We start from the raw sequence: 25,029 nt of genomic DNA, 5'->3' as shown, positions 1-25,029 counted from the left end.
CTCAAAAGTCTTTATATCAGGGATAAAAACAGTCAAAAATCTGCAGAGGATACAAAAAAGAGCTTACCTTCTTTGCTGTAGAATGTGACATCCTTTTGATAAATCCTTGGATCCTTGGTTTTCAATAAGGCCAAGGTGCTATAAAAAGCACGATCAATTGTGGGATCAACTTCCTGCCAAAAGAGAGAAAAAACACTAGGTTAGGAGGATTATAGAAGAATCTACTTGTTTAACCTCAAGTGTTTTTTTTTCTTGTTCAACAAGGATAAAGCTAAACAAGTATAGCCAACAAGGAAGTGAATTTGACATTTCCCCTTGACAACAAATAAAGACAAAGCAGTCCCAACATCACATCCATTCCAACCACCTCAACATCACAAGAACACAAAAGTAGAGGATGAGAGCTATGTGTGTATGCGCCTTTAAGTTGCCTATCTACTTATGGCAAATCATGATTTTCATAAGGTTTTCTTAGGCAAGGAATATTCAGAAGTGGTTTTTGTAGTTCCTTCCCCTGAAACATAGCCTACAGCTCCTGGTATTCATTGGCATTCAAGAGCATTCAACATAAGAATATTTAGAGCGTTGCTTTCCTCCAACAGAATCATCTTTCAGTCCCAAATTTTGTAGCATTTTAAAGAATGAACCACTGAAAACAGTTCACACTTAAAACACATATTTGCTGTGTTCATATTCCCTTTGTCATGGATACCTACACTGTTTTTCTCAATGATCAACTTGAACATGAGCAAACAGTGTGATGCAGCAGCTAAAAAGGCCAATGAAATTTTGGGCTGTATCAAAATAAGTACAGTGTCTGGATCAAGGGAAGTCGTGGTGCCTCTCTATTCTGCTTTGGTCAGACCTCACCTGGAATACTGTGACCAATTCTGGGCAATTTAAGAGATATTGACAAGCTGGAACGGGTCCAAAGAAGGGTGATTCAAAGGATCAAAGGTCTGGAGCCCATGAATCCCTATGAGAAGCATCTTAAAGAGCTGGGTCTATTTAGCCTCCAAAAGAGAAGACTGAGAGGAGACATGATGATCATGTTTAAATATTTGAAAGGCTGCCATAAGGATGGGGGATCAGTTTGATTTCTGCTGCCTTGAAAACTAGGACTCGGAGCAATGGGTTCAAATGATAGGAAAGGACACCTGAACATTAGGAAGAACTTCCTGTCCCTAAGAGCTGTTCAACAGTGGGACTCACTGCCTCGGATTGTGGTGGAGGCTCCTTCTTTGGAGGCTTTTAAGCAGAGGCTGGGTGGACATCTGTGCTTTGATTGTGCTTTTCCTGCACGGCATGGGGTTGGACAATGTGGCCCATGCAGTCTCTTCCAACTCTATGATTCAACTGAAATTTTAAAGACTAAAAGAACCTTTTCATGGGAAAGGTTATGGAGAATGCCCCTATGTTGTCCCCTTATAGCTACCACCACTGAGGTAACATAAGCCCCCATTCCAAGCAAGGAAATGTTACTCAGGCTTCAGCATAGCCACTTTGAATCCCAATCTTGGAGGGGAAGGGATATAAATAAAAATAACACAGCTGCCTGTGCATACATGCCTTCAAGTCATCTATCTTATGGAGACCCCATGAATTTCATAGGTTTTTCTTAGGCAAGGAATACGCAAGAGGTGATTTTGCCAATTCCTTTCTCCAAAATATAACCCAAGAGCACCTGGGATTCATTGGTGGTTTCCCATCCAAGTACTAATCATGACTAACCCAATTTAGTTTCCAAGATCAGATGTGATCTGGCCCCTTTAGGGGAGTACCACTGCACTGTGTTTTATTGCCTAAGAGGTTTAAGGAAGGGACCAAGTTATAATCTGGCAATTTGATCCCAGTTAGTTGTTTTAATCAAAAGAGGTTATAAATGTTGGGATCTCACTTTGGCATATAGACAACAATCAAACAAAATATGCATAATGTCCTCTATGGTTGTTGCACCACAGATGCATGTTCTTTTGTGGTATGGTTTTTTTGAAATCGTCCTGTTTCTATCATAGAATTAAGTTGTGCCAATCTAGCTCTGGTAAAAGCTATTCTCTGTCTCTGCATGTATTCTACAGTGTACCCTCAAGTTACAACAGTGGTTCCCAACCAGTGGTCCCAAAGAACTAAAATATGGTCTGCAGGGTTGTTGTATGTTTTCCAGGCTGTATGGCCATGTTCCAGAAGTATTCTCTCCTGACGTCAGGAGAGAATACTTCTGGAACATGGCCATACAGCCCAGAAAACATACAACCACCCTGTGATCCCGGCCATGAAAGCCTTCGACAACATATGGTCTGCTGCCTCACTGTTACTACACTATTGTAATGAGAGCAACTGGTCTAGCGAAACCTTCTTATAGTGCTGAGGCAATGGGGATTTCAGGAGGGGAGAGGCTGACTACAAAAGACACGACAACAAGTCTCCTGACTGCTGCTTCTCCTCCTCCTCCCTCCCCCTGAGTGGAGCCATTCCATGTGACACCTGAACACAAGGGTGCCTTGGTGTCTTCATTTTTAGGCCTGTTCTAGGGGTTATTTGGGATGCTGGTTCAGAAAATTGCATTGGATAGACCACGTCAGCTTTAGATTATTAAATATAGCTTTCTGCGGGCGAGCAGATGGCAGCTACTGGATGGCATATATTCTGTATCAGAAACTAAAGCTGATGTGGTCTATCAATTTTCTGAAGAAGCACCCCAAATAGAATCATAGAATCATAGAATAGTAGAGTTGGAAGAGACCTCATGGGCCATCCAGTCCAACCTCCTGCCAAGAAGCAGGAAATCGCACCCAAAGCACCCCCGACAGATGGCCATCCAGCCTCTGCTTAAAAGCTTCCAAAGAAGGAGCCTCCACCACAGTCTGGGGGAGAGAGTTTCACTGCCGAACAGCTCTCACAGTGAGGAAGTTCTTCCTGATGTTCAGGTGGAATCTCCTTTCCTGTAGTTTGAAGCCATTGTTCCGCGTCCTAGTCTCCAGGGCAGCAGAAAACAAGCTTGCTCCCTCTTCCCTATGACTTCCCCTCACATATTTGTACATGGCTATCATGTCTCCTCTTAGCCTTCTCTTCTGCAGGCTAAACATGCCCAGTTCTTTAAGCCTCTCCTCATAGGGCTTGTTCTCCAGACCCTTAATCATTTTAGTTGTCCTCCTCTGGACACATTCCAGCTTGTCAACATCTCCCTTCAACTGCGGTGCTCAGAATTGGACACAGTATTCCAGGTGTGGTCTGACCAAGGCAGAATAGAGGGGGAGTAGGACTTCCCTGGATCTAGACGCTATACCCCTATTGATGCTGGCCAAAATCCCATTGGCTTTCTTAGCAGCCACATCACATTGCTGGCTCATGTTTAACTTGTTGTCCACAAGGACTCCAAGATCTTTTTCACATGTACTGTTGTCTAGCCAGGTGTCCCCCATTCTGTATCTTTGCATTCCATTTTTTCTGCCGAAATGAAGTATCTTGCATTTATCCCTGTTGAACTTCATTTTGTTAGTTTCAGCCCATCTCTCTAGTCTGTCAAGATCGTTTTGAATTCTGCTCCTGTCTTCTGGAGTGTTGGCTATCCCTACCAGTTGGTTATCCCTCCCAATAACCAAACCGAATCTCAAGTTGACCAAAAATAGATTCATAACCCTTTTGGTACTAATGTTGGAGAGTGGTCCCTGGTCAAAAAAAAAAAGTTTGAGAACCACTGAGTTAATTAATTCCAAAGTATGATAGATGCAGCCTTCAACACGCGACAATTCCTTCTGGTGAAGGGGCGCCACTCTGCGCATGCTCAAAAACACCCCTTTCTCCACAGCTTCACAGGCTCATAACCGAGGAAAGGAGGAAAGAAACCCTGGTGAGTTTGGACTCCTGACCTGGTCGTCCTCGCTGGATTCCGACTCGGAGGTGGTCTCCTCGGGCTCCCCGCCATACCGGTCCTGCACTGCGGGGCAGAAGAGAGCCGCAGGTGACCCTCTGAGGCCCCAGGTGGTCCCTTCCCCTTCCCCTGGCCGCCCCTCGGCCACTCACGGCGCTGGAGCTCCTCCCGGCGGCGGTACTTCCCGTAGCGCGCGGCAAACGCCTCGTTGACGCGGAGCTCGGGCTGCGCGGGCATCGCTTCTCGTTCCCTCGTCCTTCCCGCGTGCGACAAGAGGCCCGCTTCCGGGTCAGGCGTCACGTGATCCCTTCTTCCTCTCAGGATCGAGCCGCTAGGGGAGCTGTCAATCAACGGGGGCTGCCATAGCGATGCCTGCTGCTTAACTACGGTGGCCCAGTGGGAGGGCCTAGGGTGTCCAAACAACTCAATCCCGTTTCCAGGATTGGGCTCCTGTACCTTTAATGGCTATATAAAAGTCCTCTTGGTTGCGTGACAAGCAACACCTACTGAACCTTTCTCTTCTACGCAGCCATTTAAAGTTACAGGCGCCCTCTCCAGTTTACACGCTGGCAACCGCAAGGTATTGTCGTAGGCTTTCGTGGCCGGAATCACTGGGTTGCTGTACGAGCCTGGTGGCGCAGTGGGTTAAACCCTTGTGCCTGCAGGACTGATTACTTGAAGGTTGGGTTGCTGACCTGAAGGTTGCCGGTTCGAATCCAACCCGGGGAGAGCGCGGATGAGCTTCCTCTATCAGCTCCAGCTGCATGCGGACACATGAGTGAAGCCTCTCACCAGGATGGTAAAAGCATCCAAACATCTGGGCGTCCCCTGGGTAACGTCCTTGTAGACGGCCAATTCTCTCACACCAGAAGCGACTTGCAGTTTCTCAAGTCGCGCCTGGCACACACAGACACAAACTGGGTTGCTGTGAGTTTTCCGCGCTGTATAGCTGTGTTCCAGAAGCATTCTCTCCTGAAGTTTCATCCACGTCTATGGCAGGCATCCTCAGAGGTGGTGAGATCTGTTAGAAACTAGGCAAGTGGGATTTCCCTTTCTGGGAATCTCTGGATCAGTGGTTCTCAACGTGGGGTCCCCAGATGTTTTTGGCCTACAACTCCCAGAAATCCCAGCCAGTTTACGGCTGTTAGGATTTCTGTGAGTTGAAGGCCCAAAACATCTGGGGACCCCAGGTTGAGAACCACAGCTCTAGATCTTCCAGTGTGATTCAGGCAGGAAACAGCCAGGCTTTGAAGCTGCAAGGCTTTTCAATGTTAATCAAGCTGGCCAATTGCAACATTCACACTTGCCTCAAACAGACGAAAGAGTTTTTTTTTTTCTCCCGCCCTGGACATTATTCAACAGATATATAAACCCCACTTGCCTTGTTTCCAGCAGATCTCATAACCTCTGATGCCTGCCACAGATGTCGGCAAAACATCAGGAGAGAATGCTTCTGGAACATGGCCATACAGCCCGGAAAATTCACAGCAACCCAACCGCAAGGTATCTTCATGTATTACGATGTAATGATATGTCTTGGGACACAATCCAATTCATCACATACAAACATATAAGCTGGTATATATTCATATGAATGTAGGAAGAAGACAATCATAAACAACAGGGTAAATGGTGAGGAAAAAACAAAATAAAAGTGCCTTTTGCTCTTCTCACCCTGAAGGCAACTCAATGCCCCGTATTCAACACTATACAATAAAATACATTATAAAAGCAATAAAACAGATAAAAACATTTAAATACCATAAGACCATTAAAACATAATACCTAGCCCTGCAGTCATCAATTGTGTTGCTATATTATGCTGGATCTGTATTGCACTACTCAAACACCTGTTTACATAGCCAAGTTTTCACCTTTTTTCTAAAAGCCGGGAGGAAAGGGGCCAGTCTGATACCTCATGCACCTGATGAGGTGATCTCTACTGTTCCATAAAAATAAACCACAATAAATGAGCATTGCAAAATTCAATGTTGTGTAGAAGCTGGAGTTTCGTTACTTGTCACCCAATGCCCACTAAAATCCCTTCTTATTTTTCTCATGTTTGTGTTTGTTTATTTATCAAGCATCGTGTTAATTTGATGGTACCATATACAAAATACAGTCATCCATCCATGTCTGCAGTTTTTGACTTCTGCAGATTTGATTATTTGTGAATTTTATATAAAAAATATTCTCTATCTTTTTTTGCTGTTCTATTTGTTTTTATTTTCAATTTACATATTCATAAAAAAACAATGAAACAAATCCATATACAGTAGAGTCTCACTTATCCAAGCCTCGCTTATCCAAGCCTCTGGATTATCCAAGCCATTTTTGTAGTCAATTTTTTCAATATATCGTCATATTTTGGTGCTAAATTCGTAAATACAGTAATTACAACATAACATTACTGCGTATTGAACTACTTTTTCTGTCAAATTTGTTGTTAAACATGATGTTTTGGTGCTTAATTTGTAAAATCATAACCTAATTTGATGTTTAATAAGCTTTTCCTTAATCTCTCCTTATTATCCAAGGTATTCGCTTATCCAAGCTTCTACCGGCCCGTTTAGCTTGGATAAGTGAGACTCTACTGTACATATGCATATTTATATATGCATAAATCAGTACAGTACTACCTAACATTTATACCAGTGGTTCTCCTCTATACCAGTGGTTCTCAACCTATGGGTCCCCAGATATTTTGGCCTTCACCTCCCAGAAATTCTAGCAGCTGGTAAACTGGGATTTCTAGGAGTTATAAGCCAAAACATCAGAGGAGCCACAGGTTGAGAACCACTGATCCATACAATATTTGCATTTGGTTATACCTTTCCTTCCTCCCACTCCTCCCAACCCGTCCCTTGGGTTTGAGATATTCATATATACAGTAATTCCATTCTTCCTATTACATTCTTTTTCTATTCTTCCTTCTGGCCCAAAAGTTATTGTTTATAAATTGTCTACACAGATCCTAACAGATTAAATTATGAAACTTATAAAACCTTTCCCTCTTTCTTTTTTTTTTAACAAAATTTAGAAATGGCTCCCAGTCCTTGATGAACTTCTCTCCATCAAACTTTAGAACAACTTCCTCTAATCATGTCAGAGGATGTAGAGATTTCTAGAGATGACACCTTTCTGGAAATCTCTAGATCTTCCAGTGTGATTCTATGGTCAACTTCGTGTGGGAAGACTAAAAATTCCTTGAGATGTGTTCTCTAAGGTAAAAAAAAATTGCAGTTTCCTTATTTGCACTTTTTTCACAAGGGTGTGGTTCCCCTAATCACAATGAATATGGAGGCTGATTACCTTACTGCACTATTAAAAGTAGTTCAAACTAATCCTAACCATGTTTGGCAGAAAGATGAGGAACGTTAGGGAAACAGAGGAGAAAATATTGTTTTGTTGTTTTCCTACAAGTTGTTTCTGACTTACGGCAACCTGAGGTGAACCGATAACAGGGTTTCTTGACCCGATTTATTCAGAAGGTGTTTGCTTTGCCTTCTTCAGAAATCTCAGACAAAGGCAAAGACAACACTTTGCTAGATCATAATGAAAGTCATTCTCTTTCCAACCCTTTTATTAAAATTGAGCCAAATGTGAAAGGCTGTTCAGTGTTTTTGTCACAGTTTTATGATTATTAAATCAGTGGAAACAATTTCCATACAAGCGTGTGTAGCTCCAATAATGGTATAGACTGCTTCTCTTTGAACTTCCCTGATGGATTTTATATTTGATAGGAAGCTACTTACCTTTTCTCATGGGTGGTTTTCTCCCAAATAAGGGAAGTAAAAAATTATTCAAAGAGAGTTTGTTTAGTACAGATGTTACTGAGTCCACCTCCCCTATACGTGATGAGGCCCAACATCAGATTCACCTTTGCTTTTAAAAGTAGCTAATCCAAATCTTAGAAACAATGTGTGCAAACATTACACATTTGAGAATGGGCTATGCAAACTAGGCAATTTGAAGATCTGCAGATAAGAAACTACTTTTCTAACCTTTGAATTAACCTGTATTAGGCATCTTTGGCTACATATTTGTGGCCAAGGGGAACCGAACACTAGCCAAGCCCTTTTCTTTGGAGTGATCTACCCTTTGTTTTCAAACCTTTGTACCAAAGGGTAAGACATCACTAGCTCCTGGCCAAGAAGTGATGACTTGCGTGCGCTTTAGGCATTGCTGGTAATCCCTGTGCTCAGCTGCTGGCAGTTTCCTGGCAGATGCTGGGCTCTTGGCACAGAGTCAAACCCTCTGAAGTTGCAAAACAGGCTCAGCTGTTGTGTACTTTCATTTTTAAAGCTCCTGCTATCTCTTCCTTACTTGCATCTCAGGCTGCGCCCAGTCACCCCCCCCCCCCTTTTCGGCGCTTGGCAAGAAAGCAGACAACTGGTGTTACAAAATGTTTGGCTTCCTTCCTTCCCTGCATCACTGAGAGCCCCACCCAGCAGCTGGGACGTTATTTAGGGCGATAAAACTCCACGCACGCCTGCCGAACGCAACAGGTTCATTCGAGTACTGTCTGTCTCCTACAAAGCTCCCTTACTTGTGTTATTTCAGAAACCTCAACACAGCCAGGATCAAATCAAACAGGGCATTTTTGCTAATCTGAAAACACGATTTTGTTTCTCCATCCCACTAGAACATTAGAGAGAAACTGGACATTGGTCCTGTGTCTTCCGATATAAGTAAGGGACAGTAAAGGGAGGCTGAATGAAGGCTGCTATTTGGGGACCCTTTCTGTTAGGAGATGCCTATTAATCCCAGCCCACTTGTTAAACAGAGGTAGGGTGTAGTGAGAAAAGTGTCTGGACCTTTTTCAACCTGAATCCATTTTGCTAGACATATTAGCATTGCTGTGTTTTAGGGCACTTGAAAAACAGTTATCCAAGGCTATAGGGTGTAGGCATAGTTCAGCCTCCGAGTTCTGTGTCTACATCCAAGGGGAAATGGGCTGAAAACAAAAAGAGAAGCTCTCTCCACTGTCTTCTGCACTAGGATGGATAAGTATGTGAAGAGAAGTAGAACTGGTACAATTCTACCCTGTTTCTCTAGTTAGGTAAAAGTTTTCCCCTGCCTGACATTAAGTCTAGTCATGTCCGACTCTTGGGGTTGGTGCTTATTTCCATTTCCAAGCCAAAGAGCTGGCATTGTCTGTAGACACCTCCAAGGTCATGTGGCCGTCATGACTGCATGGAGCGCGTTACCTTCCCGCTGGAACGGTACCCATTGATCTACTCACATTTGCATGTTTTCGAACTGCTAGGTTGACAGAAGCTGGGGCTAACAACAGGAGCGCACTCCGCTCCCTGGATTCAAACCACCAGTCAGCAAGTTCAGCAGCTCAGCGGTTTAACCCACTGCGCCACTGGAGGCTGTTTCTCTAGGCAACTGCAAGCGTTCAAGACAGTGAGTGACTGCAGATGAAACAGTATGGAATTTGCTGGTGTTGGCATAGACTGCTTTTAGAGTGAGATGACACAGGTTCAGACGCTTTTCTCTGATAGAGCCAACCCTTGTGTTCTCCATCCCCAACTTCCTTTCACAGGGCATTTTAACGTTAGGAATGAAAGGAAAAGCTAAAAATGATCCTATTCGTATAAGCTTTTCTATATTATTTTATGTATTTATTTATTTATTTTTCAAACTTATATGCCGCCACTCCCCTAGGGCTCAGCTAATCTGAAACAAGCAGAAGGAAAAGGTGGGAAACCAAAACCTACTTTTTTTAAAAAATGAATTTCCTTAACTATCTTATTTTTTTTCCCCTGTGAGATGGGGAAAAAAATGAAAGATATCATTTGTGATGTGAGAATTCACTCTCAAAGCCATCATTTGAGAATTAGACTAGGACTCTAGAGAGCAAGCTGTGAATCTGCTCAGTCATGGAAACCCATTGGCCGCATCACTCTCTTAGCTGCAGAGGAAGGCAAAGGCAAATCCCCTTTTAACAAACCTTGCTAAGAAAACCCTGTGATATGCTCATCTTCAAGTCAGAAATGGCTGGAAGGCACACAAGAAAGAGCTGTGAAGCTGGGTTGTTGAGTCTTTCAGGCTGTATGGCCATGTTTCTGGAACATGGCCATACAGCCCAAAAGATTCACAGCAACCCAGTGATTCCAGCCATGAAAGCCTTCGACAATATAGCTATGAAGCTCTTTGGTAAGCGCTGCGCCTAATTTTCACGCAGGGAAAAAAGGGAAATCCACAAATGTTGTCCTTTAATCTTTGGAAAGTGCAGAAGAGATCAACGTAAGCAGAAAGCACCCGAGAGACTGCAAATGCCTCCTGCCAGAATCCATGACTACAATGTACTGAAGGGGGTCAAAGTACTTCCTTATTATCACAGGGATGTACTTTAACCCTGACAGTTGCTTGGGATTATATCATTTTAAAAGGTGTTTCCATGAATCCTATAAAGTGGGGAATTATTAGTTCCTCAGATATTTTTATCTCCCAAAAGTCAGAAAGGCTGGGAGTTGGAATCCACACGATTTAGAGGGCCAAAGAGTTATACAGAATGGGTGTTAATCTTATAAAGTTTAAGTTTTTTTTCCCGAGGCAAGAAGCAGCATGCAAACCAGACTTGCAGCTGAAAAAGGTCCTTTATATTAAGTGCAGGGTTATGGTGTGATGCAAATCCCTCCCACTAATAAGTGATGTAAGAGCAGTGATTCAGTTCCCAGCATGTTCTTGGTAACTTTTCCTTCACACGTTTTGTGGTTTCTAAGTTTTGGAAACTGGTGCTCAGCAAAGCTTTGCAAAGACCCACATATATTTCCTCAGGGGCTGTGTCCTCAGAAAGCAAAGGGTGTGTGTGTGTTGATACTCGCTTCTGTGAAAAATTCTCCAGGACACCATATCAGTCAATAACAAATAGATTTAAAGTTTTTAATAATTAAATTAATCATTCCATAAAACAAACCCTTGCAAATCACAATAAATAGAATAAAAATTTCCCTCCTTTAAAATCTACTATATACACAGCTCAGATCCACAAATTCATTACGGGGAACAAGCTGCCACAACAAGCCTTAAACATTTTAGTCAAAGATAACAGATTCAGCACACTTTTTGATACATGTATGAGGCCAGGGATAACTGCCAAAGACCAAGGTGAAAACTAGAAATGGCTTAAAGACTACAAGATGTCCCTGGGTTCACAGGTGGGGGTCTTAAAAGAAAGAGAATCCAGTATAGATAAGATGCTACAGAGAGATGAAAGTGATGCCAAGATAAAGGTCCTCTCTAGAGGCAGGAATATATCATGGAATTGTCTTCTAGTAATTCTTTCTAGCACTGTTGCCATCCCATCCTGGTACACAAGGGAATAAGGCTCCTTCCACACTGCCATATCATCCAGATTATCAAAGCAGATAATCCACATTATCTGCTTTGAACTGGATTATATAAATCTACACTGCCATATAATCCAGTTCAAAGCATGATAATTGGATTTTATATGGCAGTGTAGATGGAGCCAAAGTGAAACATATCAGATGATTTGTAATTTTTTTTTCAAAAGGAAAAATCAAATGGAACAAGGATGTGGAGACAAACTATCTAAACACTGGGATTTCTTGTGCAAGTGGTGAAGAAGACAAGGTCTTTGCTTAGCAATGGACACACTCTTTGCATCCATCCTGAACATAGGGGATCTTGGGACCTTCCCAAAGCAAGGAGCGGGGAACAATGCTAAGACAGGGTTAAGGCACACTCCACTGAACCTGAAAATAGTTTTACCTTTGTGATCTGCAGCTCCCAGAATCTACCCAGCACGGGTAGTGGTTCCCCATTGATTGGAGAATTCTGGAAATTGGAATCCAGAAATGTAACTTTCCCAAGATCTCTGATGCACCTTTTCTCTTCAGGCCCAAAGCAAAAGATCAAGGCTCCTTCTACACTGCCATATAATCCTGATTATCGAAGCAGATAATCCACATTATCTTCTTTGAACTGGATAATATGAGTCTACATTGTCATATAATCCAGTTCAAAGCAGATAATCTGGATTTTATATGGCAGTGTAGAAGGAGCCTGAATAGCACCAACAGGAGCATTTCACATCAGGGGCCACCTGGATCCCAGGGAAATGACTTGAGTTTGGAAGAAATGATCAAAAGAGAAGAGGAAAAAACTCATGAACAGGCCCATAAATAGAAACAACAGCAAAGGTTATTGAACACACACTCTGAGGTAGGGCAAGAGGAGCTGCCTTTGTTCCATGGCCCATTGGAGGAAGGGGGAGGGGGGGAGAGTCCTTTTTGGGGGGGAGGGAAGAAAATGGGATTAAACACAAGAGCGTGAAGTGTGTTCCATGTCGATTGCTTCCCCCTTTTGCCCAGGCATGGAGGCTGCACCCTCCCCATGCTTTCGCCCTAAGCTGGGGCAGAGAGGTGCTGCTCCAGGATGCCCTGGATGGGTGAAAGGCCCAGCTGCCGCGCCAGCTCCAGCGGTGTGCGCCCATCCGAGTCCTGGTGCCGCAGCCGGGACAAGGGTGCTAGGAAGCGCACCACCTCGGCGTGGCCTTCCCGGGTGGCGACATGGATGGGAAGCGAGCCAGAGGCATCCGGGACGTTGACATCAGCCCCGTATTCCACCAGGACCTTCAGGGTGTCGAGGAAGCCAGTGCGGGCAGCGTCATGGGCAGGGGCCGTGCCTGACGCATCTTGAAGGTTGGGGTTGGCACCTTGCTTCAGCAGCTCCTGTGCCACAAAGACGTTGCCAAACATCATAACCTGGAAGTATGAGGGAAGAGAGGGAGTCAGAGACTCTTGTTTTGGCAATGCACAAAGATTCTCTCATTCAGGGAAAGTGATGGAAATGCAGCCCAATGGAAATCACAGTGTGTGTTGAATCTTACCCATAAGCATCTCTTCGAATTGCAGCCACTTATATATCTCTCAAGCTTATTGGGGGTTTTTTTTTCTATTGGTGGTACTGAAATTAATGTGGGTCATACAATACTATGTAACAAAATGTGAAAAAAATCTGTTCCTGGTTTGAAAGTGTTATTTCCTAATTGTGCAGTATTTATTTATTTATTTTATTTACTATATTTGTACCCTGCTCTTCTCACCCCGGAGGGGACTCAGAACAGCTTATAGTTTGGCCACTTTAGTGCCACATTGCAAATACACAGGGTATAAATATAATACAACACAAACCAAAGAACCTTTAACATAAAATACAAGATAAAAATCACACAAAGCATAATTATGTCCAGAAATAAGATATAAATATTAAGCATCTAAAACATTTTAAACCAATTACAATTATTGTGGGAACACATCAATTAAATCATATATTTCGCAAAGCTCAGTCATCAGTTACATTGAAAGTAGTTGTTATACTCCAGAAACTTCATTTTTATGGCTGCTCAAAACTATGTTGAATTGGTTGAGATGTTCATTGAAAAACTATAGCAAAATGTGCTTCAGGATGTCCCACAAAACAAAGTTTTTGCAGTTTAATAAACTTATGACAGAACCCATTAGGAAATGACATTTATAACCCAGCAACAAAAAATGTGTTACATAGTGCAATGGGTAGCGTCATAGAATAGAAGAAATACGGTACTTGGGTTGGGCAGCCGATTTTTGTGTTATATCTGTCACAGCAACTGACTCAGAAGCAACAGGATCATTTCTGTCCCGACGGGACCTGCCAATAGCTGTTGCGGCAGAGCAGAGCTTGCCTCTCCTTCCCTTCACAAGTCGAGCCACCCGTGGCCCTGGAGTGACCCTGCCTTGGCTCTGCCTCAGCGGGAAGAAGAAGCAGCAGCAGCCGCTGCTACTGCAGCTTTGATGCACTGGCTGAGCTTCCCTGCACCCGGTGAAGGGAAGGCAGAGGCAGATCAGAGGGGCCTGGGATCCAAGGTCAGCAGCTGAGAAAAGGGGTGCTGAGAGGGAGGGGTGCTGGGTCTCAGCCACAAAGCCCTGGACCTGTCACTCTCATCCTCAGGTACAGGTTGTCCCCAAATTGCGAACAAGATCAGTTCTGTAGGTTTGTCTTTTAGCTGAATTTGTATATAAGTCAGAAAAGGTCAATTTTTAAGTGTAACTCCAGTATACACACACACACACACACACACACACTTTGGATAGCATAGGGAAGGGTGAACAGCCCTATAGAGTTTGTTTTGCTACCTGTGCCCCTGTTGGGAAGACTCTATTCACTTTCTGTTAACTCTTGTTGGTTAACTCTTCGATATAGCCACAGGGTTCACCCCAGTTTAAGGTTCTCCCCATGATCTTATAGCACCTTAACTTCCTTCATGTTTACAAGTTTCACTCAGTGCACTTTGCCCAGTTCATTTTATGATTTTATTGCTGTGTTTTAACATGTGTCTTACAATGATCGTGATTTTATTTTATGCCTTTTAATTTTATTTGTGTGCTTTTGTATTTGATATCACTGTATGCTTGTTTTATATCTGTAAGCCGCCCCGAGTCCCCCTGGGGAGATGGTAGCGGGGTATAAAAATAAAATAATAATAATAATAATTATTATTATTATTATTATTTCTGTCCCTGTGATTTTGAAAAAAACAGCTTGTTGTGGAATCAAGTATTGGCGAGAAAGCTTCTGTGGAGACCCCTTTCCCCATGATAACAACTCTTCCAGGAGTGAACTGCCCATCCTAGAGGTGAATTTCTTTCATTTCCTGTTGTCTCACCCCTGTTCTTAACTATGAGTAATTTATAAGTCGGATATCTGTAACTCGGGGACTGCCTGTACTACTGGTGGTGGAATAGTATCCTCTGCCATCCCTGAAGGCCACGGGCTAGGATTGCCAGAGTGAAAACGCTATCTAAATTTTTATCAGGTATGGCTTTAGCTCCTTCCACAAGCTGTATAAAATCCACATTGAACGGAACCTCGCCTGATGGAGATTTGGTTTTATATTTTATTTTAGTGTGGTTTATCAGGGTTTCTGTAGTTTATGATGTTTTTATTTTATTATGTTTTATTTCTTGTTATTTTGTTTAATTTATAGTTAGGTTGTTTATATTGTCACATTAGACAATATAAAACGTAAACTGTTTGTATGGTTTTCTTTTGGCATTGAATGGTTGCCATATTGTTGGAAACTGCCCTGAGTCCCTTTGGGGAGGTAGGGTGGTCTACAAATAAAGTTGATTATTATTATCTGGATTATATGGCAGTGTGGACACAGATAAGCCAGTTCAAAGTAGATATTGTGGATTATCTGCCTTGATATTCTGGGTTACATGGCTGTGTGGAAGGGCCCATAGTTTGACATTTGGGAAACACATGGGAAGGCAGTGGGAGACTGGCCTGGTAGGCAGGACCCCCTTCCACACAAGATCGCTGATCTTTAAAATACAATAGGCAACTCGATATTATTACTGCTTGCAACTGGAACTTATGTTGTACTACTATTTTAATAATAATAAAAAATAAAATAAAACTCCAAGTTTTGGTGGTAGCCATGGGAGCTTTCACAGAATTAAAACTTGGTGTCAGCTGTACCCGTACCTTGAGAAGCCAGATGTGGCCATGGTGGTCCACACTCTTGTTACATCTCAAATAGACTACTGCAATGCACTCTATGTGGGGTTACTTCTGAAGACTGTTCAGAAGATTCAAGTGGTCCAACGGTCGGCAGCCAGATTGCTCACCAGAGTGGCATACAACCCCGCTGCTGCTTCAGCTTCACTGGCTGCCAATTTGCTACCAAGCACAATTCAAAGTGCTGGTTTTAGCCTGTAAAGTCCTAAACGGTTCTGGCCCAGCTCACCTGTCTGAACGCATTTCCCTCTATGAAACAGCCTGGATGTTAAGATCTTCCGGGGAGATCCTGCTCTCAGTCCCACCTCCTTCGCAGGTGCAGTTGGTGGGGACGAGGGACAGGGCCTTCTCACTGGTAGCCCCTCAGCTGAGGAACTCCCTTCCCAGTGAAATTAGATCGGCTCCCTCCCTCCTGGCCTTAGAAAGAATCTTAAAACCTGGCTGTGGAACCTAGTGTTTGAAGTTGGAGAGCAGCACAATGGGCAGCTGAGATATTATTGGAATGGCTCCTGGATTAGGATTTTGGGTCTTTGTGCTTTTAACAGTTTATTTAATGCATTGATTGCTATGGTTTTATGATTCTTGAGTGATTTTAATGTATAATGCATATTGTATTTCTGGGTCGCTGTGAGTTTTCCAGGCTTTATGGCCATGTTCCAGAAGCATTCTCTCCTGACGTTTCACCCACACCTATGGCAGGCATCCTCAGAGGTTGTGAGGTCTGTTGAAAACCAGAAAAGTGGGATTTCCCTTTCTGGGTGTTTTTGTAGGCTGTTAGGAATTGTGGGAGTTGAAGTTCAAAACACCTGGAGCCAGGTGAGCCAAAGTTTGCCCATGCCTGGTCTAAATCCTCCAGTGTTATTTAGGCAGAAAGCCTACTCATCCACCGCCAAGACACTACACTTGGAGGGTCATCATCCTCGAGCTGTGAGGGATCGCCTAAGTAAGCAAGTAAGTCAGGCAGGAAGGAGCCAGGCTTTGAAGCTGCAAGGCTTTTCAGTGCTAATCAAGCTGTCCACTTGCGAGATTCACTGGCCTCCAACAGACAAGAGTTCTTCTTCCCATCCTGGACATTATTCCGCAGATACTCCACTCCACTTGGCAACTGCCTCATCACACTAGAGCAGGGACGTAGCCAGAAAAAAAGTTTGGGTTTAAAAAAAAAATCAGGTTCTTTTTGAAGTTTTGGGGGGGGGGGCTTGAAAATTTCGGGGGGAGGGGGCGGAGGCTACAGGCCTGTCAATATCTGCTTGAGATAGTGCCTGGAGGGACTCTTAATTTTTTGCGTCTCATAGACTTAGTAAGGAGTGGCGTGAGCGTCCGCTGTTAGCTTTAGCTTCTGCCAACCTAGCAGTTTGAAAACATGCCAATGTGCGTAGATCAATAGGTACTGGCGGGAAGGTAACGGCGCTCCATGCAGTCATGCCGGCCACATGACCTTGGAGGTGTCTATGGACAACACCGGCTCTTTGGCTTAGAAACAGAGATGAGCACCAACCCCCAGAGTCAGACATGACTGGACTTAACGTCAGGGAAAACCTTTACCTTTTTAGACTTAGCATGGGGATTTGGTTAACCAGTTAAAATTCATAAGTAAACCAGGTGTTTTTTTAACCTGAAAAATTTCGGTTACACCCCCCCCCCCCCCCCCCGCTACAAGCCTGCACTAGAGCATGAATCCACTTTAATTCTGGTTTCTGCCTCCTGGGGTTTGTAGTTTGGTGAGGCCCAGGACTTGTCTGGCTGAGCTGTTTAAAGCCCCTTCCCCTAAGGTGAATTGAGTGGATTTAAAGTGGATCTGAGCTCTAGTGTGATGAGGTCCAAGTTTCCAACACACTTCACAACCTCTGAGGATGACTGCCATAGATGTGGGCGAAACGTCAGGAGAGAATGCTTCGGGAAGATAGCCAGACAGCCCGGGGAATTCACAGCAAGCCAATCAATAAATAAAGCCTCCTGACAGGATTCTGCCTCCTGGGGTTTGTAGTTTGGTGAGGCCCAGGACCTGTCTGGCTGAGCTGTTTAAAGCCCCTTCCCTAAGGTGAATTGAGTGGATTTAAAGTGGATCTGAGCTCTAGTGTGATGAGGTCCAAGTTTCCAACACACTTCACAACCTCTGAGGATGCCTGCCATAGATGTGGGCGAAACGTCAGGAGAGAATGCTTCGGGAAGATAGCCAGAGAGCCCGGGAAATTCACAGCAAGCCAATCAATAAATAAAGCCTCCTGACAGGATTCTGCCTCTTGGGGTTTGTAGTTTGGTGAGGCCCAGGACCTGTCTGGCTGAGCTGTTTAAAGCCCCTTCCCTAAGGTGAATTGAGTGGATTTAAAGTGGATCTGAGCTCTAGTGTGATGAGGTCCAAGTTTCCAACACACTTCACAACCTCTGAGGATGCCTGCCATAGATGTGGGCGAAACGTCAGGAGAGAATGCTTCGGGAAGATAGCCAGACAGCCCGGGAAATTCACAGCAAGCCAATCAATAAATAAAGCCTCCTGACAGGATTCTGCCTCCTGGGGTTTGTAGTTTGGTGAGGCCCAGGACCTGTCTGGCTGAGCTGTTTAAAGCCCCTTCCCTAAGGTGAATTGAGTGGATTTAAAGTGGATCTGAGCTCTAGTGTGATGAGGTCCAAGTTTCCAACACACTTCACAACCTCTGAGGATGCCTGCCATAGATGTGGGCGAAACGTCAGGAGAGAATGCTTCGGGAAGATAGCCAGAGAGCCCGGGAAATTCACAGCAAGCCAATCAATAAATAAAGCCTCCTGACAGGATTCTGCCTCTTGGGGTTTGTAGTTTGGTGAGGCCCAGGACCTGTCTGGCTGAGCTGTTTAAAGCCCCTTCCCTAAGGTGAATTGAGTGGATTTAAAGTGGATCTGAGCTCTAGTGTGATGAGGTCCAAGTTTCCAACACACTTCACAACCTCTGAGGATGCCTGCCATAGATGTGGGCGAAACGTCAGGAGAGAATGCTTCGGGAAGATAGCCAGACAGCCCGGGAAATTCACAGCAAGCCAATCAATAAATAAAGCCTCCTGACAGGATTCTGCCTCCTGGGGTTTGTAGTTTGGTGAGGCCCAGGACCTGTCTGGCTGAGCTGTTTAAAGCCCCTTCCCTAAGGTGAATTGAAAGTGGATTTAAAATGGATCTGAGCTCTAGTGTGATGAGGTCCAAGTTTCCAACACACTTCACAACCTCTGAGGATGCCTGCCATAGATGTGGGCGAAACGTCAGGAGAGAATGCTTCGGGAAGATAGCCAGACAGCCCGGGAAACTCACAGCAAGCCAATCAATAAATAAACAAAGCCTCCTGACAGGTGCGGGTCTCCTGGCGAAGGAGTTCTGCGAGAAGGATGGAGCTCGACGCCGGTGCCGGTTCCTACCTGCAACGCGGTCTTCCCGAAGCGGTTCCGGGCATCCGGGCGGAGGAGCTCCTGCCGGAGGAGGCGGCGCACTTCCTCGGGGTCTCCTCGGGCGGCAGCGCTGGTGAGGCGGTCCCCGGCGCGGACTTCGGCGCCGCCCGGCTGCATCCCCCACCAGAGAGGCAGAGGCGCCTGGGAGGAGGAGGAGGAGGCAGAGAAAGGATGAGACCTGGCTGGGCTAGGAAACCCCAGGCATTCCCACGCACTCCCTTCGCTGCCTACGCCGCCTGTCAAGAGCTCCCTCTCCCCTCTCCCCTCCCCGCGCGCCTACCTCCGAGCTCCCTTGGCAGCGCTGTCAAACGGAGACGAGGCAGGAATAGCGGTGGGAATGCCGGGCAGGGCAGGGCAGGGCAAGGCGGCGCCAACGGAGGAGGCTCGCCTGGCTCAGGGCGGGGCCACTCCCGGCTCCAAGGCAGGGCGAGGAGAAGGGCAAGCGGCCGGCAAGGCTCCCTCTTCCCTTCTCTCTCCCCTTCCCTCCCTGCTTCTCTCTCTCTCTCTCTCTCCTCCTGGCCCCGCCCACACGTGCCCAAGCGCTGTTTGTTGTTTTGCCCCCTCCGCCTTTCTCCTCCCTCTCGCTCCGAGACATTGTAACTTGCCCTGGCCACGCCCCCTTCCCCCCCGCGCGCGGCCAATAGGAGAGCGACTCCGGGCAGAAGCCGGCGCCTCCCGCTCCCTGATTGGCTCTCGCGAGGCGGACGGCTGGGCGGGCCTCCGGGATTCAAACGCAGCTTTCAGGCGGGAAGAGGCGCGCTCCTTGCTTTCCCTCTCTCCCCCCTCCCCTCCCTAGTCCGCTCCTCCGAGGGGTCACGACCTGCGGAGAAAAGGGAGGGGGCAGGAGACTTTTCAGGCGGCGCAGTGACTTTCTTAAAATAGCTCGCCCTGTATGTGGAGAAGAAAGGGACTGAAGCCAGCTCCCAGGTTGGATCTATCCCCTGCCCTATAGTATCCCTCCCAGGACCTGATCCCGGGCTTTCTGTTTATCCCAGGGCTCTTCCACACAATCCTATATCCCAGAAGATCAAGGCAGGAAATCCCACAATATCTGCTTTGAACTGGGTTATCTGTGGAACTTTCTGCCTTGATATAATAATAATAATAATTATTATTATTATTATTATTATTATTATTATTTTATTCTTGTACCCCGCCTCTATCTCCCCGCAGGGACTCAGGGTGGCTTACAAATGCAGAAGAGTATACATACAAAAACATCAACATATTCTGGGATATAGGGCTGTGTGGAAGGGCTCCCAGAATATTTATTTATTATTTACTAGCTGTGCCCGGCCACGCGTTGCTGTGGCGAAGTATGGTGGTATGGGAAATAAAGTATTGAGGAATTGGTGGTAGTTAAGGTAAAGGGTAAAGGTGTGGAGTCCAGATAATCCAGTTAAAGCAGATAATACAAGATTCTAAATGGGTTATATAGCTGTGTGGAAGGGCCTTGAGTCTACACTGCCATATAATCCAGTTAAAATCTGATAATCTGTATTTTATAGGCAGTGTAGAAGAGGCCTAACTGAGGCCTAACTCTGCCTGTCCCCTGGGCTGCGTGGGTTGCTACGAGACCAAGTGGACGGAGCTTAGCCTTTTAATTGGCAGCAATTGGATAAAAACAATTATTCCTCTCCCTCTAATTAGGACTTTATTTTTCTTTTCTTTTTGTTGTATCAACCTAGAGGCATGGATGATGGGTTGTGTTGTCAATTTTTGAGGTTGTGGGGTGTTCAGTTTTGTTGTTTTGGCGGCCGCCAGGATTCCATCACTCTTTTATATATATAGATTTACTACATTTATATCCCGCTCTTCTCACCCCAAAGGGGGTTCAGAGCGGCTTACAAATCAAATGAACATACAATATATTATTAGCATAGCACAATATTTATTTATTTACAGCATTTATATTCCGCCCTTCTCATCCCAAAGGGGACTCAGGGCGGATCACATTACACATTAAGTTACTATATTGTACTATATCATTATATGGTATAGTAGAGTCTCACTTATCCAAGCTAAACGGGCCGGCAGAAGCTTGGATAAGCAAATATCTTGGATAATAAGGAGAGTTTAAGGAGAAGCCTATTAAACATCAAATTAGGTTATGATTTTATAAATTAAGCACCGAAACATCATGTTACACAACAAATTTGACAGAAAAAGTAGTTCAATACGCAGTAATGTTGTTGTAATGACTGTATTTACGAATTTAGCACCAAAATATCACGATGTATTGAAAACATTGACTACAAAAATGCGTTGGATAATCCAGAACGTTGGATAAGCGAGACTCTACTGTATCTGCTTTGAACTGGATTATCTGTGGAACTTTCTGCCTTGATATTCTGGGATATAGGGCTGTGTAGAAGGGGTCCCAGAATATCAAGGCAGGAAATCCCACAGTATCTATTCTGAATTAGGTTATCTGCGTCCACACTGCTATACATCCCAGTTCAATGCAGATAATGTGGGATTTCCTGCCTTGATATTCTGAGTTATATGGCTGTGTGGAAGGGCCCCTCAGGCTGGATCTAGAGGCAGGAATATATTATGGAATTGTCTCCCATTGGAACATTATAACTGCAAAATCTGAGCAGGGCTGTTGAGGATGGGGTGACCTAGGTGTCATTCATGGGGTCATCAGAAGTTGAAGTCAACTTTAAGGCAGTTACCAACTTAGATCTCTTGAGAGTGCAGTGACTTCTCCTCTCACCTTGCTACTGCAGAGTTTACTTTAGCATCATATTGGTGTTTGGTGGGGGTGCGTTAGTGTTGTTGTTGTTATTATTATTGTTGTTATTTTAATATCAGATCCCTGCAGGAGTGTTATATCATGCTGGGGGGGGGGGACCCCCTAGAGCAGCAGTTTCTAAACTGTTCTGTAGGATTCCACAAAAGCCATGAAAAATCTCAAAAATCAAATTTAAAATATATTTTGAAATCAAGTGATGCAAGACCAACCATGTGATTTACAGTCTCCATAACAGCTGTTTGTGTTACAGCTATTGCTACCAGGTATGTAGTTGCAGGTTTCAACGTTTGATTTGCCATCTGAACGACAGAGATTCACACATTGATTTTTCATGCTGATTCCACATTTGTTTTTTGATTTTTCCCCTTTCATAAAAAGCTCTTGAGAATAAAGACATTTGGTATATTGGGATATTATTAATAAAATATCAAGAATAAATTTTACTCCCATACTAAACATTATATAAGAAATAGGGAACGTATTTTAATTAGCGTAAAATGATACAGAATAGATAGATTAAACAAATCAGGGAGAGAGGGCTCTATCAAAAATACTATATTTACTCAAGTCTAATTTACTCATATTTTGATTGGACTTGAGTAAATAAGTCATATTTATGCAAGTCAAGGAGCCACAGTAGCGCAATGAGTTAAATCCTTGTGCCGGGTGAACTGCTGATTTAACGGTTGAGTTGCTGACCTGAAGGTTGCCAGTTAGAATCCGTGACACAGGGTAAGCTCCCGTCTGTCAGTTCTAGTTTCCCCTGGGCAACGTCTCTGTGAACGACCAATCCTCTCACACCAGAAGCAACTTGCAGTATGTTTTTCTGACATGATAAAAAACCCTCAAGTCTCATGTGTCATTGAATCTAATGCGCACCTCAATTTTTGAAACCCTGAAACCAATGTAATGTAAATGTAATGCACAGCAGCAAAATGTGCACTCTTTGTAATTTGGCCAAAAAAGATGTGCATTACAGTTGCTGCATGCTTACAATTCCTTTTTTCAAAAGTAAAGTGTTAGGACACCAAAGCTTCCAGCAATGGAAAATAAAACCTTGGGGTACATCTATGCTGTAGAATCTACTTTAACTGCCTTTCATCAATGCTATGAAATCATTAAGTTTTACCACATTGTGCCAGTCTAATGCGCACCCTAATTTTGGCAAGGTAATTTAGCCCAAAAAGGTGAACATTAGATTTGAATAAATATGATGTGTCTCCTGAAGGGTTTCATGACCAAAAACGATTGGGAACCACTGCTCTAGAGACTGGTGCAGTAGGACTCCCATTTCTCAAAAATACATGCCAGATTCCCATGACAGAAGATGTATATTAATATAAAACTCCTACCTCTATTCCAGTGATTCCCAACTATTGGGCCTCCAGGTGTTTTGACTTCAGCTCCTACAGTTCCTAACAGCTGGTAAACTGGCTGAGATTTCTGGGAGTTGAAGTCCAAAACACCTGGATCCCAAAGGTTGAGAACTACTGCTCTGTCCCAAAACTGGAGCAAAGCAACACCAGTGTCTATGCTGAGACTTGCCATTCAGTATTTGAATTCTTATTCAAAAGCAATGTCTTTCTGCATTAAATAAGTCTCACTTTAGTGAAAGAAAGTAAGTTATGTGCAAGTTAGGATCCTTAAGTGAAAGTAATCGCTAAATCATATGAGCCTCACAAATACTAAAAGGATTTTTTATATGCTTAATTAATGGCCGTGCACACAATTTCGGTGCAGGGGAGTGCTATCCCTAATAAATGTGAAGGAAGAGGATTGCCCAGGACAAAAGTCGAAGTGAGAGGGGCAACTTGAGAGCTTTATTTATTTATTTCGTGTCAAAAGCATTGCATAACAAATACATTTTTAAAATGATGAAAAAAATAGAGGAAATCACAAACAACTAAATAGTTTTAGACCAAAAGCGGGCAACAGCAACCGCATTGTCCATAGCTTTAAGCAACTCCTCTGTACATGAGGTAGGACATTGTGGGCAAGCATACATATGCGGAGTTGTCTGTTCTGTTCCACAGTCACACAAGGTGGAGGATTCCTCCAGGTACAGTAGAGTCTCACTTATCCAACATAAACGGGCCGTCAGAATGTTGGATAAGCGAATATGTTGGATAATAAGGAGGGGTTAAGGAAAAGCCTATTAAACATCAAATTAGGTTATGATTTTACAAATTAAGCACCAAAATTTCATGTTATACAACAAATTGTGCAGAAAAAGTAGTTCAATACGCGGTAATGTTATGTTGTAATTACTGTATTTACTAATTTAGCACCAAAATATCACAATGTATTGAAAACATTGACTACAAAAATGCGTTGGATAATCCAGAACGTTGGATAAGCGAGTGTTGGATAAGTGAGACTCTACTGTAGTGCCACCTCGCCAAGTTGTCTTTAGATCTGCCCACTCCGCTTCTGAGTCTGTTCAGGGACTTCCAAGTTGCCCATTCTTGGTTTGCCCCTGGAGGAAGACCCTCGTGGGTGGCCATCCAGTTGGAATTGCCAGGTTTAGCTGCCCAGAGGGACACCCTTCCTGCTGCTAAAGCTAAAGCAATGCCATGGTTTGAGTGTTGGGCTCAGACCCCCATATCCCTCTTAAGCTACTGAAGACCCCTGAGTCACTTGTAGGTCATAATGGCAAACCTCTGAGCACATCTTGCCAAGCAAACCCCTTGATTGGTCCATCATAAGATAGAAGTAACTTGAAGGTACCTAAGAACATGACTCATGCGTATACTGTGAGATTCCAACTTATTTGAAAGCATCAAGAGGGAATGCCACTGTTAGAAGAGGAATGAATGGGCCTTGGCTGTGGAATAGTGTCTGTAGGGGGGGGGGGAATCTTAATCTATACACATAAATAAAAGTGAAATGTGTATCTGTGTATGTAGCATGGGTGTCCGCTCACACAGACATCCTCCGGCTTCCACAAACCGTCTATAGCTCCCACTGCTGAAGAGTCACCAAGTCACTCGCTCCCAGGACATTGCAGGTTACAGCGAGCACATCCCAGTGTTCCTTTCTCTCTCCATTGGCATGACCCTGCCCACTGCCTCTCCCTTAACCCTTTCCTACCCTTTCCTATGACACACAGCAAACAGAGGAAGTGATCAGCAACTGAACATACTGGAGAGGTTTGGGGAGAATTCACCATGATTTATAGGACTTGTAGGGACTGGGATTTATGGTTCATCTGCAATCTAAGAGCACTCCGAACTCCACCAACGATAGACCTGGAACTAATTTGACACATAGACCCAACATGGGCATACTGGCAGTGTTTGTGGGTGATTGACTTTGGCATCCGGGAGTTATAGTTCACTTTATTCAGAGAACACTGAACCCAGCAAGTGATGGATGTGGACCCAACACACAGACCCAACATGGCCAACTGTGAATACTAGCAGGCTTTGCGGGTGAGTGACCTTGACCGTGGC

General features: G+C 44.3%; 2 protein-coding genes and 1 long non-coding RNA gene across 3 annotated transcripts in view; 1 reads left to right on the top strand and 2 right to left on the bottom strand.

The window, feature by feature from the left end:
* The window catches only part of kri1 (KRI1 homolog), a 30,438-nt gene extending 26,280 nt beyond the window's left edge, over nt 1-4,158 (bottom strand). The window contains exons 1-3 of the mRNA XM_062971405.1: nt 4,024-4,158; nt 3,870-3,937; nt 68-173 (exon numbers count right to left, since the gene is read on the bottom strand). Coding sequence (XP_062827475.1) covers nt 68-173; nt 3,870-3,937; nt 4,024-4,108 — 259 coding nt within the window. The 5' untranslated portion in view covers nt 4,109-4,158. The remainder of the gene's footprint in view (nt 1-67; nt 174-3,869; nt 3,938-4,023) is intronic.
* A 7-nt stretch (nt 4,159-4,165) lies between these two features.
* LOC134296434 (uncharacterized) lies at nt 4,166-11,384 on the top strand. Its single transcript, XR_010003177.1, has 2 exons — nt 4,166-5,374; nt 6,912-11,384. It is a non-coding gene; the product is annotated as an uncharacterized LOC134296434 (long non-coding RNA).
* On the bottom strand, nt 10,741-19,397 carry cdkn2d (cyclin dependent kinase inhibitor 2D). The gene is made up of 3 exons (XM_003216835.4): nt 19,100-19,397; nt 18,790-18,960; nt 10,741-12,612 (listed from the first exon to the last, which is right to left on the bottom strand). The coding sequence occupies exons 2-3, from the start codon at nt 18,934-18,936 to the stop codon at nt 12,253-12,255; spliced, it is 507 nt and encodes a 168-aa protein (XP_003216883.2). The 5' UTR covers nt 18,937-18,960; nt 19,100-19,397; the 3' UTR covers nt 10,741-12,252.
* Nucleotides 19,398-25,029: the final 5,632 nt, after the last annotated feature.

This window comes from Anolis carolinensis, chromosome 2 (assembly GCF_035594765.1).
Source record: "Anolis carolinensis isolate JA03-04 chromosome 2, rAnoCar3.1.pri, whole genome shotgun sequence".
NCBI classification, from domain to species: Eukaryota; Metazoa; Chordata; class Lepidosauria; order Squamata; family Dactyloidae; genus Anolis; species Anolis carolinensis.
This window is presented reverse-complemented; position numbering and strand designations above follow the sequence as displayed.

Bases quoted from the DNA above. Each gene is read 5' to 3' on its own strand.
- cdkn2d (XM_003216835.4), bottom strand. From the start codon at position 18,936: ATGCAGCCGGGCGGCGCCGAAGTCCGCGCCGGGGACCGCCTCACCAGC. The intron at 12,613-18,789 runs GTAGGAACCGGC...TCATACTTCCAG, and splicing joins TCGGGAAGACCGCGTTGCAG to GTTATGATGTTTGGCAACGT.